At 39.1% G+C, this 17,309-nt stretch overlaps 1 protein-coding gene across 1 annotated transcript in view; it reads left to right on the top strand.

Moving 5' to 3' along the window:
- Nucleotides 1-9,978, top strand: part of vapal (VAMP (vesicle-associated membrane protein)-associated protein A, like) — a 30,117-nt gene extending 20,139 nt beyond the window's left edge. Inside the window, exons 3-6 of the mRNA XM_028592901.1 lie at nt 2,700-2,803; nt 4,178-4,258; nt 7,518-7,697; nt 9,005-9,978. Coding sequence (XP_028448702.1) covers nt 2,700-2,803; nt 4,178-4,258; nt 7,518-7,697; nt 9,005-9,166 — 527 coding nt within the window. The 3' untranslated portion in view covers nt 9,167-9,978. The remainder of the gene's footprint in view (nt 1-2,699; nt 2,804-4,177; nt 4,259-7,517; nt 7,698-9,004) is intronic.
- The last annotated feature ends 7,331 nt before the right edge of the window (nt 9,979-17,309 follow it).

Here is a 17,309-nt window from a genome sequence, read left to right as displayed (position 1 = left end):
AATGCTAGGTTGTCCTCCACTAGGTCTCTGTACAGCTGTAAGTGGAGGGTGTTTGAGGAATGGTGTCACAAAGGACACGTTCCTTATCAGTGTTCAGTGGGTTGATTTTTATCATTCTTGCAGGACCTGATAAACGAAAAGCCTTTTCCATGGTTGAGGTGTACTTTCTGTCATGTGGGATTTGTAGGTAAAACGGCGAGCCAGCATTTGCAGGTGTCATTTTATGAAGGGAGAGTGCAGGCTTCTCCCTGTCTCCAGATCACTGGTGACCCCGTGGAATTTGATGGTGGTTTTGGAGGGGCTTAAGGGTCCTCCCTTTTGAACCACTGGAGGGAGTAGACTTCAAACATCTGTCTTTAAAGACCGTGTTGTTAGGTCTGGCCTCGGCTAAACAGGTTGCGCTCTCTATGCACCTTTCGTGCACTCAGTTTGCCCCGGGTGATGGGCGGATGATATTGAAGTCCAATCCAGCCTTTGTGCCTAAGGTGATTGGTTCGTGCTTGGTGAGCAGCGGGGGCGTCCAGTTCGTGCTGTACGCACTTACATGAATAAGACTGGGAGGGGGTTTCAGATGGAGTGATCAGCTGTTTGTTTCCTGGACTAATCCTCACAAAGGGAAACCTTACAAAGCAAAGCCTGTCCAGCTGGGTGGTGGAGGCTATTGCCTTTGCTTATATGGGTCAGGGGCTTCAACCTCCCGCGCTTCTGCGTGCGCACTGGACTCGTGGCTTGGCCGCATCCTGTGCCCTATTCAGGGCTGTTTCTGTTCAGTACGTTTTTGCTGTATGTTTGTGAGCTGGTCCTCTCTTCTTACTTTTGTCTGCTTTAAAATGCTGGCTGTCTCAGCCCCCATGCGTATGGTGTTGGAGTCCTTACTGAAACAGGGTGACCCTCCTGCAGGTTGGTGGACACTAGATAAACTTGCCTGGCAATTCGGGAACTACCCTATCCCATAGTGAGACATCAAAAGAAATATTATGAAAAAGAACTTAAGGTTATAATCATAACCCCCATTATTTGAGTAATATGAGTGCGATGTCTCACCAGACAACCCATCTTGCTGGGCTGGTGAGAAGAGGTTGCTTATTTTGAATGACGCTGTGCCATCTGCACAGTATTTATGGTAGGTAGCACTACCTCATGCGGACGGTTACACATTCCCCAGCCAATCAGGATTGGCGTAATGAGAGGTGCTTCTGAGGGTCGCACTGTGAGACATCTCACTCATATTAATCAAAGAACCGGGGTTGTGAGTATAACTTTAAGTTTTATTGCAATAGTCTCAAAATGATTGCACAAAGGGCTTACCTCAGTAGTGTTAAGACAAAATATTTGGTTTAAGGTTAAATGTAACTTTTGCATGTGAACATTGCATTAAAAGAGGAATATTAATCTAACGCACTGAAAGAAAGCCATGTAAACATCTTAAGTGGAGCTGCTGGCAAAATATGTTTCCATTCTGCTTTTTAGGGTGAAGTGAGCCTCAATATGGCAGCAGTAACTCAGGTGGTTGGTTCATTATGGAGTCTTAAGGACAGTTGCGTTGCCCCAATTGTCTGGAGCAATGTTTTGTAGCCAGCTTGAATTCATGTTGGTTGCAATGTACTTTAATGATAACATTTACAGCGGGGGAAAAAGTAAGTAACCAATCCCTCCTGCATCATGATCCACTATTTCTGTCTGGATGCTCGGTATGTTCCAAATACTTGTATTATATCCAGAATTATGGCTAAATACACTGCTTCCATTTGGCGCTTGTGCAAGTATCCCCTGCCTATCCAACTCATTGGCCGCTGCCTTGGTTGAACAAAAACACAAAGGCTTTGTGGCTCCCCAATGTAGATATCCCTTCCTCCGTGCGTTACCTTGGTAACATAAACAGCTTGGATACGTTGCTGCTACTGTGAACATTTTACACTACTGAAATAATATCTTAAAACAAAAACTGATACCAATGCAAAACATACAATGGCAATGGGTGTCAGCAACAACAATATTCACCATGTATTGAGGAAGTTATTCAGCTGATCGATAGGCAGTAGCAGGTAAAAGCCTGTGTCATGCTAATACAGTTTGAAAATGCAATGTCCAATGGGCCAAAAACCTCAGCGAAAAAGTTTTTCCTAGATTTGATAACGCTGGCCCTCGCCTTGTGGGTCGGGTCCAGCCAAAAAACTCTGTTGTGTAGTGATTAAGCAGCTGATTTGAAAACGTATTACTATTGTACATTACATGTATAAGTGACATTTCAACAAGGAGCAGCCTTCCATCAAGGCTACACAGGAGAGATTGTTTGATTTTTAAATTTGGCATTGAGGATGACTTTAAGTGGACAGTGACATTGAAGATTTATATCCACTGAAATACATTTGGAAAATAAACATCCTCTTAAAATTGGTTAGGAGATGATAGAATTAACTTATTTAAAGAAAAAGACAACAACATGAGGTTGATCAGAAGCCTTTAACCTTCAGTGTGGGACAAATGCACTAATTTGAGATACTACATTACATAAAGAACATTTGTTAATTTTTGGCTTGCTGAAGTGTACATCTATTTAATTTAGGCAAATTAGATTTTTAACATGGCAGTGTGTTGTTGTTTAGAATAGATTTCTTATGCTGAATATTTAGCTATCATTTTCTGTGCAGAGAATTCTTTGCTCAAATGTTTTAACATTGTTCATCTTTCATTTACAGTAATGCTACAGCCCTTTGACTATGACCCCAATGAGAAAAGTAAACACAAATTCATGGTGCAGACGATTTTTGCTCCATCAAATGTTTCTGACATGGATTCATTGGTGAGTGATTTGTATTTACTTTTTAAGACTTTTATCAAAGATGTTTTTAAAAATGTGTATAGCAAAACACCTACATTTGTATCACAAGCCATTTTAACTTTTGGAAATCCACACACCATCAAAAATAACAATGCATTGAAGTTGGACCTCAGCACAAATGTTTGCTTCCATACTGGTGTTAACTCTGTATAAAACAAACTCCTACTCCTGTAAGAAACCAGTTTTCTTTGGATTATTTGTGTTGGTTCTCACAATATTGCTGTATTACTTTGCAAAACCAACAACCTAAACTAGTCGCAATTTAAACACAATTGTCCAAACAAAAGACTCCTCTATTTTAATTTGAATGATTTGTATCCGATTAAGAGTAGAAAAAAAAAGAAAAAAAAAGATTTCTGCCTGAATTTGAGACTTCCCATGTATCCTAAAGATATTTTGTGTCCTGCTGCAAGAAGTCACTGTTCAACACAGTTTACTGTAAACTAGGTCCTCTTGCAGCTAGGACAGCTCAGAATATTCTTTACATTACAGAAAGTAAACTGCAAAATGGGGTAGGACATAAATAAGCTCTTAACTATGCTGGGGTCTCTTAAAACAATAGCAAAGACAAAAAGTTATAATAAATTGTTTACACTGAAAATCCCACGAAAACCTCATCAATTCTTTATTAATTGAGTTACTTGCCATGTAAAGCTCTCTGCTCTTGGAAAGGGCCACATAAAACAAATTGAGCAATGATGCATTCTCAGTTGTCCACCAGAGGACAGCAAAGACTTAGTCAGTCAGTAAAACATTCACATACCCTAAAGTCATGTTCATGAGCTGGCTTGTCTTGAATGAGAAGCAAAATCCATGAAGTGTAGAGGAACACATGTTTGACTGGTCCTGATATGTAAACTGGAATCTAATAAAGTTTCTGTTTAATCCATGGCATTGCTCAATTGTGTTACCTTTTACCTGTGACACAGATTTCCTATTTTTTTTTAACTCAACCACTAAGCAAATCTGTGCTTTATGAGCACTTTCTATTACAAGCACCTTGTTGTTGAGTCTATAAAAATCACAAAACAAATGTCTGAGTTCAGGAGCTGACTTGATAGAAATTTGTCATTCTAAAAATGCACATCCAAAACAATGGACAAATGAGGTGTGTGTGTGTGTGTGTGTGTGTGTGTGTGTGTGTGTGTGTGTGTGTGTGTGTGTGTGTGTGTGTGTGTGTGTGTGTGTGTGTGTGTGTGTGTGTGTGTGTGTGTGTGTGTGTGTGTGTGTGTGTGTGTGTGTGTGTGTGTGTGTGTGTGTGTGTGTGTGTGTGTGTTCTCCAGCTGCTAGCAGTTTGAGTTGATGAATAACAGGCCCATTTTTCATCTTCAACAGTGGAAAGATGCACAACCCGATGATCTCATGGATTCCAAACTGAGATGTGTCTTCGAGTTGCCTTCTGAAAACGATAAAGTGGTAAGAAGTGCTGCCACACATTAAAAAACGCTTATTTCCACATAATTTAATCTGGATTTTGTCACTGAAGACTTTTGTTAAATGCTTAACTTTGAAAATTTCCAGAATACCACAGCTTTCTTTAGAGGCAAGAAGTTAGGAAAAACTCCACAGCTATAATGTGAAATAAGTAGAGAATGCTGTTCTATACAAAAAGAAAAAAACCTTAGCTTATGATTTTCTTCTCCCCTCCTCTGTGCTTTTATCTTGCTTACTCTTTACACTTAAATAATAATAAGGTGACCTTGGGTGTTTTGAAAGGCACCCCCCCAAAAAAAAAATATGTACATTTTTCAAATGATGAAAATGTTATTTTGCTGGACATCGTGAAACTCAATGCTGTTAGATGAGCAACTCATTTGGCAACTCCAGGTGTGTCCGAGGTGGCACAGAGCAGTCTAGACGCTTCTCCGGTCAATAAAGGGAGTTGCTAGCAACTGGGATTGTGACAAATATCAAATGCTGAAGCTTGACACTTGATAATAAAAACCGATAGTTATCTCGCTCCAAGCTGGCCGAAAAAGAAATTGATGCTTCAAAAGATAAAATAAAAACATACTACAGTGATGGGAAGAAAGCTCTTCAGAGAAAGATGCACTGTTACACCACACACAGCTGCTCAAGTATAAATTATTTTAAATATTTACAAGCAACATTGTCATTCTCCATCAAATTTCACACCATATAGTATATAAATGTTTCGTTGTGGGTTTCATGAATTCTTTGCATGCGTCTGATTTGTTGTGGAGCACAAGAACCAAAGCCAGTGGGTGCCTTTTGCACTGCATTTTGCATTTTAGTGGCTAAAGTCACCTACATCAGGCCTAAGTGCACCGATGTGAATACCAAGTGCAGCTGCTGTGAAAGCATTTCAAAGTGAGAGAAGAGCTTTGAAAGATGAACAGTTTTAAGGTGTTTACTTAGTTGGTTGCTCCAACCACTAGTTAACAGTTGGGTATCAAACATTGTGGAAAAATAGCTAGTTTAGACTTATATCTGGAACTGCATTACACTAAATGTATTTCTAATGTTTTGTCAATCCATACAGTCATACACGATGACCGCTGTCAGGACTTTTATGCTAATGTAGAACATATAAACCTCAATATAAACTTAACACACCCAAATGCATATCTCTATATATTTATACCAGTCTACTCCCATGTTTATGAACACGCGCATGGATGGATGGATGGATGGATGACTGACCGCAGCTAGTACAATTGACAATATCCACAATGTAGTCCTCTCACTGCTAACTCCAAAAACGTAACCTCGCACTCGGCACATTTTTTCAGCAAACCCAAACAAAGGCAATGATTGGCTGATTCCTGCCACCCCGAACATGAATGACCAAGTCCTTAATCACACAAATGGTGAGGCTTGTGTCCCCCTCATACATAAACACACAGCCGTCTCTTTTCACCAGCATTGCACACACCACAGCAGCTTCGTTGAATTGACAGCAAAGCTTCAGTCAACCAATTCGTAATTGAACCGTTCCATCCCTAATTGTAAGGGATCGCCTTAGTTTGTCCTTGAACTAATGAGCTCTCAGTGTAATCAGGATTTAGATAAGCAGTGCTGCTGGACAGCTCAGCAGATACTCAAGAGTTCAGGTAAAAATGCCACCAGGGCCAGTCAGATTTAGCTCATGTTAAGAAGCTCTAGAGTGTGCATATGTGGACTGCTGAGTAAACATGGTATCTGCTCTGCTTTGGCATGTGTGTCATGTATGTTATGTGCATTGTGTAAAGAATGTAACTTTGTAGGATTAAGATCTAGTGTAATGTTAAGTCGAAATTCGTGTAAAATCGGCCGATTAATCGTTTAATAAATAATCGTTTACCCCCAGCCCTAGGGTGCACGTTGTAAAGTTGTCGCTTTTGTGGTCCTCTCCTTTTCATACAACTCGTGCATTCTTCTTGTGATGGTGCGTCTTGAGGGAATCTCATACCTGCCGTCATTTGTTGCGATTCTCAGAATGTTTCTCAGACCGACGTCCTCCACAACACTAATTGGCCTGCAGTCTGTAGCTATCCACTTCGCTATGACATTTGTTAGCTTCTCTCGCCTTTGTTTATCTATACTTCTCCCACACGCTGCATCTAACGTAGTCTGCCGACGTTTGTTTCGTTGAATGATTTGCTGGTATCAACTGTGTATTGCATTTAGGTGATATTTCAGAATGGAAGTACTCCGGTGAGGAGAAAATTCAACTTTGCAGTGGTTACAAATAACGTTGTTTCCGTCTACTGCGCCGTCTGGCCATGTAAAAGTTCCGTACCCTTCTCCATGTTTGGTGGTTTATTTATCCGCCAATTCTTTTCTTTTCCAGTTCCTGTAAGCGTGGCAGCAGTCAGCAACAGACTTTTACAAAATAAAAGCCTGTGAGCAACAGACTTACAATAATAAAAGAAATCATAAAAACTGCGTTAATGCGCAATAAAATAGTCTGCGTAAATGAATGCGATAACATGTTAACTTGCCTATAATTAATTAACGCCGACAATTATTTTATCGCGCTTTAACACAGTTTTTATACCCAGCCCTACTGTATGTACAAATAGTGTTGCTAGTATGCACTTAATAGAGGTGCAGTGTGGTTAGGCCAAGGAATTAATTTAGGTACCTCAACAGACATCCCTCTTTTGGTATGCTTGAATATACTTTTGAGGTGTCTGAATAATAACAAAACAACAACTTATGAACAGAGGTTCCCACTTGATATCACCAGTTACAGGCCCACACCAACTCTACTGTATGACACAAAAGGTCAATGATTTATGATTGGACATCCTGATATTTACTGTAGCACTTATTTAGTATAATTTGGTCCACAAATGACCTGTTCCTTGATGGACTTTTTATAAATATTTGCCTTTTGCATTTTGGCACAAGGGATATTAACATCATATCCTGTTTGTGTATTGATTGTCGACCCTCGGCTACAATACAGTTGTATTTCCATTACAAAGCCCCTCATTTCCCCATGCTGTCATGTTGTCTGTCCCACAAAACAAAGCCACATCAAACATGACGTCTAGAGGGACGCATTTCCTCCCTGGTCTCTTTGATCTGGCACTGTGAGCTTCTGGACCTCAGACATGGCTGCCTTTCTTTGGCACAGGCTCCCGTCTAGAGGCTAACCTCCCCACTTAGCTCAGGGCATGCTGGATTTCACTTCAGTGGTTCTCTCCCTTTTTTTCTTGTTGGGTAGAATGACGTGGAGGCGACCAAAGCAGCCCCAGTGATGAACTCTGCAAAAGCCGACTCATCAGCAGCCACGGTGCCTCTCACTGCCTCAATGGACGATACAGAGATGAAGAAAGTGCTGGAGAAGTGCAAGAGGCTGCAAACTGAGATGAACAAGCTGGCTGATGAGAACCGGCAATTAAAGGTTAGATGTGTTGATAAATTATTATATTCATAACATGGTAAAATATTTTGGTTTTATAGGCCTTTCTCACAGCAGGCATTTTGACTTGTCACAGTAGGAAAAACACAGGTGTTCCTAAGAACACAGTGACAGTGAGCCAGCATGCACCAGGAACCTGAAATAAAAGCAGCTAAATGGAATTCCTCCATCATTCATTTCATTATTTACACCTGTGCTTTTTCTTCTATGACAAGTCAAAATGTCTTCTATTAGAAAGGCCTATTGTGGTTTTCAATCTAATGTATTTTACAAAGATTAAAACTAAAACCAAATGTGAATCAATTGATCATGTTGTATAGCAAACTTGGAGTGAATCCCAGTGGTCAGAAAACTAGGTTTAGCCTGTTGTTGAAGATTTTTAGACTTTAGAATATGGCCAAATTGTACAGATTGCATTTATACCTGTTTGAGATCCTATCACAATGCGTGCTAGACCAGTTCCAGGTGTCTGGTCTGGCCAATCCTAAATAGATTGCTATGGCAGTGCTTTCTGTGGTTATTTATACCTAGCATTAACATGCATTTTTGCAATCAAAGAGAGACAATTTTACATAGGTCTGGCTGTCACTATATTTGTCAAACAATGGAACCAGGTATTTCAAGAGAAAAAAACTATTACTACGGCAACCGCACAAACTACACATGCACCAGAGCAGCCTTAGTCCAACTGCCTCGCATGTAAGGAGTAATGCACACAAATTTACAGAAAGCCCTGCAATAAGCAATTCCCCTAAAAAGCCAACTCAACAGTCTACAGTGTTAAACAACAAGGTAAAGCACAGTACAAATGGCTATCAAACAAAAGTTCCCCAAAACATCAAGAACAATAGATTTTACTGACTTTTACGCATACTTCTTGTGCTCTATATATCTTTGTTGACTTGAGAGACATTTTTGGGGGGCTCAAGTCAACAACGTATCAGTTGAAAAGCAAAGTACAAAAGTGAAGAAGGGAATAATATTTACTTTAATGTTCATTGAAAGATCATTGTTTGAATTGTTCAAAAATCTAAAACAAGGTTTATGAATGTAAGCTTTACTAAAAGTCTATACATCTACATGTAGCCTTAAACTGCTTTTATTTACCAAAATCAAATGTAGATATTATTGTGGTTAAATATGCATTAATGGTTTTGGGTCATTGGGACACATTCAATTCCAACCAATGTATTCCAAGAAAAAGTGGCTTAATTAATGCTTGTTAACATACTGTGTATTGTACAGATCTGTTGACAGTTTTCTGCTCTGCTCCTCTTCCTCCGTTACAGGATGATGGTATGAGAATGAGAAAGGTACCTCGCTCCGACCACATGACATCAAACTCAACTAGCCTCCTCGGCCGAGAAGCCAGCACCGCCTCCCTGCCCTCCCTCCTCGTCGTCATAGCAGCCATCTTCATCGGATTCTTCCTAGGGAAGTTCATCTTGTAGACTGGGAGATGCATGCCTGCCGTATCCCCTCCCCCTCCCCCCCGCCCCGGCTCCGGAATAAAACAGGCCTGGAAAAAAAACCGAGAAGTCTTTGTGTTGACTTTGCCATATCATTGGTAGTGTGGCCTACAGTGAGCACATCTGTACAGCATCATTCAAAGGCGTCGCCTTTTTACAATCTTACATGGTTAGTTCACACAGAGAGTTGAGAAAAGGAAGGCGACAAAAAAGTGATTGCTCCCTTTTTTGTTTTCTGTTTTTTGATGGCGGGATTATACAGGTAATGTGGTGGAACAATGAAAGTTGTATACGATCAGTCAACATGGAAAGATGCTACTAGAGTGAACCATGGGCAAGAGGTAGTCTGATTAAATTTCTTTCTCTCACTCTCTTTTTCTTTCTTTCTCTCTGTTGTTTTTAATAGGAATTGAAATGGAATGTTGCGTGTCTTGTAAATGTTTTAAATCCTTTTAAACAAAAAAGGAAAGAACTTCCATCAAAAAGACATTGCTACCTGTTGCTGGATTGCCTCTGAAGTAAATTCGTTCAATTTGTAAGTTCTACTTCTTGTCTTGGAATGTTCAGGTCCAGCTGGGGATAATATAGGTGCCTCGTCCTTGTACATTTCTGTCCTTTCCTTTTTCTCACAACACCAATGCAGACTTTATATATTATTATTATTATTATTATTATTATACAAATCATATATTCCTTCTGAGGCAAATATTGACTGAAATAAGGTCTCCATTCTTAAAATCCTGTTCCATGGTATTAAGCATTGAAGAAATAAAAATGAAAAAATGTGGTTTTGATAGCCGTCTCTTCCTATGTCTCCCCCTTTAATGATACGCCCTTAAATATTCATTATTTGATGCCACAAAATGAGCGTACTGCGTGCATGTGCCAGGTTTTCCGTCAGTATTGCCGACAACATTTTGTATTGAATACATTTTTTTTTTTTTCTTGGTAAAAGGACAAAGTACAGTGTGTGAGCTAACCATGTGTTTTAATTACACTTCAGCTAATATTTGGCTTTCAGTTATTAGATGCCAAGAGTCACGGAACTAGAAACCTCAGGCATCTGCTAGGTTATGAGCTTGAATTGAAGAACACTTTGTAAACTGTTCAACTACGCTTTGTTTACTGACTGGAATAATCGAGGTGGAAGTTTGGATCTCTTGAATTCTACTACTATTGAATTTAGTTATGAAGGGAGGGGACTCTTATACATTTTAATGGTTTCATCATGCACAAAATACGGTTTGTTTCTCAGTACTTTCAAGGTTCTGCCAAGGTAATTTGGTACATTATAGCATTCTGGATGGCAAAGGCAGTGGTCATTTGGCCCCAAACTTAACTCATTTCAGCATGAGGGCTAAAATACAGAACCTTCTTTACAAGATGCTTATTTTTGCCAAAAGTGTAACCTGCAATCTTTTAATTAAAGCGTAAAATATGATTCATACGGACTCCTGGAGGACAGGGTAGCGTGGGAAAAGACCACTGTTTTTTATTCTGGTTATTTTCCGTCTTGGCAGTAGAGAGAGTGAGAATACCGGGTCATTCTTTACTGTGATTATATGAGGCGACAGTGGTGCTGTGATTAGATGACCAGCTCTTGATCAGGATTTTTTATTTATTGTTTTCACCTTCGTTTATCCATGGGGGGAGTTACACTCAGAGCAGTGTTTTTTGTTTTGTTTTTTTCTCAGGAAAGCCCTGATCTATTTACAGTTTGACATTCACACATGGCCCGTTTCAGAAAGCAGGTTTAGTGAAAAATCTGAGTTTGTTAAGCCTGAGATGAGGGGAAGTCTGGGTTTTCTGTTTCAGAAAGGGAGGTTAATTAAACCTGAGAGAGAGAGGGGTAACTCAGAAAGAGAGAAAGTTTCAGAAAGAGAGGTAACTTAACCTCAGAGTCAGTTACTATGGTAAACCTATGGTGAACCTAACCTGGTCGGGAGCAGGTTTTCTTCAATAAACCTCAAATTTCTCCTCCCTTCTTTCATTTCCTCATTCATTCAGTCTGTATCAGGCGCAGTTTATCTGCATGAATGAAAAAACAGGGTTGGTTCGTTAGGCAGACTATAAAACGTTTTTTTTTTTTTCTCAAAACATGGCATTTCCTTTTGTCGATGATCCCGTTGATGAAGAAGCTGTAATAACTTTGCAGGGAGTTAAACATACTGTATGTCGGGAGATGATATTGAGGTCCCCAGTATAGATGCATTTTAATTCCCAGAGGAATTTTACGACATATGACTTATGACATTTTATGACATACAATACTATGACTACAGTTTCATGTACTATACTATGACCTTTTTCGACATACTATATACAGTGGGGGAAATAAGTATTTGACCCCTTGCTGATTTTGCAGGTTTGCCCACTTACAAAGAATGCAAAAATCTACAATTTTAATCATATGTACATTCTAACAGTGAAAGACAGAATCCCAAAGAAAATTCCAGAAAATCACATCATATTAATTTATTAAAATTGATAACCATCTGATGAGGAAAAACAAGTATTTGACCCCCTGGACAAACAGCATGTTAATATTTTGTAGAAAAGCCATTATTGGCCAGCACAGATGTCAAACGGTTTTTATAGTTGGTGACAAGGTTTGTGCACATTTCGGCAGGGATGTTGGCCCACTCCTCCCTGCAGACAGCCTCCAAATCATTCAGGTTCCGAGGTTGTCGCCTGGCAACTCGAATTTTAAGCTCCCTCCAAAGATTTTCAATCGGATTCAGGTCTGGAGACTGGCTAGGCCACTCCAGAACCTTGATGTGCTTCTTCTTCAGCCACTCTTTTGTTGCTTTGGCGGTGTGCTTAAGGTCGTTGTCGTGCTGAAACACCCATCCTCGACCCATCTTCAGCTCTCTCACTGAGGGAAGGAGATGTCGGTCCAGAATTCCACGATACATGGCCCCGTCCATCCGTACTCGGTGTTCTTTGCCCTCCAAACACGACGAGTTGAGTTGAGGCCAAAAAGTTCTATTTTGGTCTCATCTGACCACATCACCTTCTTCAAGGCCTCTTCTGAGTCGTCCAGGTGGTGAATGCCGAACTTCATGCGGGCCTGTACATGTTTCTTCTTGAGCAGGGGGACCTTGCGTGCGCTGCAGGATTTCAATCCATGACGGCGTAGTGTGTTACCAACCGTTTCTTTTGTAGCTGTGGTCCCAGCTGCCTTCAGTTGATTCATCAGTTCCCCCCTTGTGGTTTTGGGATGATTCCTCACCGTTCGCATGATCAGGGACACCCCACGAGGCAAGATCTTGTGTGGAGGCCCAGACCGAGGGAGGTTGGCGGTGGTGTGGTGCTTCTTCCATTTCCTGATAACTGCACCGACAGTTGATCTTTTCTCTCAAGTTGCTTTCCGATTCTCTTGTAGCCCATCCCAGCCTTGTGCAGATCAACAATCTTGTCCCTGATGTCCGTAGAAAGCTCTTTGGTCTTGCCCATGGTGGTGATGTCGGATGCTGGTTGTTTGGGTGTTGACAGGTGTCTTTTATACAGGTAACAAGGTGAGGCAGGTGTATTTGATGTAGATAATTGGTTCGGATTGGGGCTGTGTCTTAAAGAAAGACTAACTGGCTTGTAGGAGCCAGAATACTTGCTGTTTGTCCAGGGGGTCAAATACTTGTTTTTCCTCATCAGATGGTTATCAATTTTAATAAATTCATATGATGTGATTTTCTGGAATTTTCTTTGGGATTCTGTCTTTCACTGTTAGAATGTACATATGATTAAAATTGTAGATTTTTGCATTCTTTGTAAGTGGGCAAACCTGCAAAATCAGCAAGGGGTCAAATACTTATTTCCCCCACTGTACTATGACTTTTTCCCCCAATTTTTTTTTTTTTTACATACTATAGACTTTTTTTTTTTTTTTTCTTCAACAAACTATACTATGACTTTATCCACTTTTTTCGACATACTATACTATGACTTTATCCACTTTTTTTTGACATACTACACTATGACTTTTTTAAAAACATTTTTATGAAATGCTATACTCATTTTTGAGTCACTATACTGATTTTTTTGAAATTTGACATACTATGACTTTTTGGACATTTTTATGGCATACTGTACTTTGATTTTTTTTTTTGACAAACTATACTGTGATTTTTATTTACATTTTTATGACAATTTACTCTTACTTTGTTTCATGTACTATACTTTGACTTTTTTCAACATACTATACTTGACTGTTTTTCACTTTTTTCAACATACTATACTAGCACATTTTCTCCTTATCGACATACTATAGAATAACTTTTTTTAGACATACTATGACTTTTTTCTAGGAGTTTCTTCCACTTTATTCAACCTACTATACTATTACTTTTTTTTTCCAAATTCTTCTGACTGTTTTTCCACTTTTATTGACATACTATACAGTCCCTGACAAAAGTCTTGTCGCTTGTGAGCAAATTGACCTGAAGTGCAGCTGAAATATATTTCTAATCAAGATGTTTTTACAAGAAATGGCTCATTTTAATCCCCACAGCTTTAGTAATAATGTTTCAGTGCAAAACGAAACTGTCAAAAAGTATTCTAATATTCACAGCTTGGTAAAGCCCATTGAGTCAATTTTTGCAGACAAGTGTTGTCGCCTTGTCATGAGCTACCGTGTGGCATTTGCCAAGGCCCACAGCCTGCTAAAAGGATGGATGCTGGAAAAGTGGAAGAAGGTGGATTTTTCAGATGAATCTTCTGTTGAATTACACCACAGTCGCCGCAAATATTGCAGGAGACCTACTGGAGCCCGCATGGATCCGAGATTCACCCAGAAAACAGTGAAGTTTGGTGGCGGAAAAATCATGGTCTGGGGTTACATCCAGTATGGGGGTGCGCGAGAGATCTGCAGGGTGGAAGGCAACATCAATAGTCTAAAATACCAAGAAATCTTAGCTACCTCTTATATTCCCAACCAAAAAAGAGGCCAAATCCTGCAGCAGGACGGTGCTCCATCGCATACTTCCATCTCCACATCAAAGTTCCTCAAGGCGAAGAAGATCAAGATGCTCCAGGATTGGCCAGCCCAGTCACCAGACATGAACATCATTGAGCATATGTGGGGTAGGATGAAAGAGGAAGCATGGAAGACGAAACCAAAGAACATTGATGAACTCTGGGAGGCATGCAAGACTGCTTTCTTTGCTATTTCTGATGACTTCATCAATAAATTGTATGAATCCTTGCCAAACCGCATGGATGCAGTCCTTCAAGCTCATGGAAGTCATACAAGATATTAAAGTTGGATCTCAAAGCACCACTACTTAATTTGCTGACATATTTTTGTATTTGCAGTAAATTTGTTCAATTTCTGTATAGGCAACAAAACTTTTGTCTTGCCAAAATTTGACCTTTCTGTCTTGATTAAATGATAAATCTTTTTTTTAGTGAAACTAATTTATTTCAGTGCATTAAACATCATTTGGGAGAGTTTTAGCTTTTCAAATGAGCTATTTCTAACACCAATTCATTAATTAAAAGTCAGGTTAATAGCAGGTGAAAATGACTTTTTTTTTACATACTATACTGACTTTTTTTCCCTCTTTTTTCGACGTACTATACTATGACTTTTTTCATATTTTTCTCACATACAATGCTTTTACTTTTTTCAACATATTACACTCACCTTAAATATTATTAGGAACACCTGTAAGATTTCTCAATAATGCAGTTATCTAATCAACCAATCACATGGCAGCTGCTTCAATGCATTTAAGGGTGTGGTCTAGGTCAAGACAATCTCATAAACTCCAAACTGAATGTCAGAATGGGAACGAAAGGTGATCTAAGCAACTTTGAGCGTGGCATGGTTGTTGGTGCCAGACGGACTGGTCTGAGTATTTCCCAATCTGCTCAGTTACTGGGATTTCACGCACAACCATTTCTAGGGTTTACAAAGAATGGTCTGAAAAAGGAAAAACATCCACTATGTGGCAGTCCTCTGGGCGAAAATGCCTTGTTGATGCTTGAGGTCAGAGGAGAATGGGACGACTTATTCCAGCTGATAGAAGATCAACTTTGACTCAAATAAGCACTCGTTACAACCGAGGTATGCAGCAAAGCATTTGTGAAGCCACAACACGCACAACCTTGAGGTGGATGGGCTAGAACAGCTTTGGGATGTGGTGGAACGGGAGCTTCATACCCTGGATGTGCATCCCACAAATCTCCATCAACTGCAAGATGCTATCCTATCGATATGGGCCAACATTTCTAAAGAATGCTTCCAGCACCTTGTTGAATCAATGCCACAAAGAATTAAGGCAGTTCTGAAGGCAAAAGGGTGTCAAACACGTCTTAGTAGGGTGTTCCTAATAATCCTTTAGGTGAGTGTATACTATGACTTTTTCCCACTTTTTACAACATACTATACTATGACCTTTTTTGACATACTATGAATTTTTTTATCACGTTTTTTGACATACGTGACTATTTTGGGCATGTTATATAATTACTTTTTTTTTATCACCGACATGCTATACTATTACTTTTTTCCACTTTTTTCTACATACTATAACTTTTTTTCGACATACTATGACTTTTTTTCGACATACTATACTATGACTTTTTTCCACTTTTTCCAACATACTATACTATGACTTTTTTTGACATACTATGACTTTTTATCACGTTTTTTGACAAACTATGCTATGACTTTTTTTTATCAGCGACATACTATACTATGACAGTTTTATCACTTTTTTCGTCATATTAAACTGACTTTTTATCACTTTTTTTTACATGCTATACTATGACTTCGGTTACATTTTATTTTAAAGTATCTACATAAAAGTGACATGAGACTGTCATGAACGTGTCATAAACATAAACAAGTCATAAACGTTTATGACATAACGCTTCTGTCATTAAGTGTCATTTGTTTTTTGTCATGACAAGTTAGGGTTAGAGCATGTGTCATGACAGTCATGTCATTCTTATGGAGATACTTTGAAGTAAAGTTACCATGACTTCATTACTTTTTTCAGCGTACTATACTATGACATTTTTCCTTTTGTCTTTATTTTGATAGGACAGCTAGGTGAGAAAGGGGAGAGAGAAAGGCAAGACATGCAGGAAATTGTCACAGGTCCGATTCGAACCCTTGACCTTTGCCTCGAAGCATAAACCTCTCAGTACATGTGTGCCTGCTCTACCATTGAGCCAATCCGCCCACTATGACTTTTTTTTGACATACTATACTGTGATTTTTTTTTTTTTTTTTACATACTATAATATGACTTTTTTCAGCTTTTGTCGACATACTATATTATGACTTTTTAAAATCACTTTTTTCAACATGCTATACTATGACTTACACTTTACTTGAAGGTATCTACATAAGAGTGACATGACGCTGTCATGAATGTGTCATAAATATTATAAACCAATCACAAACGTTTATGACAACGCTTCGTTAAACGTCATTAAATGTCAGTCAGTTCATGGGTCATGATAGTGTCATGTATTGATGACCGTGTCATGTCACTCTTATGTAGATACCTTCAAGTAAAGTGTTACCATGACTTCATTACTTTTTTCGACATACTAAGAATACTTTTTCTCCACTTTTGTCATGTGTGCCTGGTCTACCACTGAGCCAATCCGGCCACTATGACTTTTTTTTTGACATACTATACGATCACTTTTTTCGACATACTGCTTAAGAATACAAAAACATATTTTAAAAATGTACACAAAAGATCAACATTCAAGAGTATCAAACCTTTAATCTTATACATGTATCCAGTTACAAAAAGACATTTCTTGGAGTTTAACACAGGTTCTTCAGTCTGAAAAAAAACTGGCTGTTTAAGTTTTCTATTCCAGAAATAGAGTATGCTGTGATGCGTTTGTCCTTCAACAATCCGAAAGTTATTGGGTGTAGGAGCAAACGGGTACTAGTCTCCCATCCAGAGGGTTACGATTGCAGTGACCTTCATTAATATTAAAAACGAGATCCCAGTGGACCACTAAAGGGTTGCTGATACAGTGCCACAACTGATGACCATAATCCTATTTAAAGGTATTCTGAAATAGTTTGACTCACAAAATTAGAAACAACCTTGAGGAGCAAAGAGCACTAATCTAGTTTTCTGTCATTTCAAAGATT

Source organism: Perca flavescens, chromosome 12 (genome assembly GCF_004354835.1).
Source record: "Perca flavescens isolate YP-PL-M2 chromosome 12, PFLA_1.0, whole genome shotgun sequence".
NCBI lineage: Eukaryota > Metazoa > Chordata > Actinopteri > Perciformes > Percidae > Perca > Perca flavescens.
Note: the sequence above shows the minus strand (reverse complement) of the source record. Positions and strands in the feature narration are given on the sequence as shown.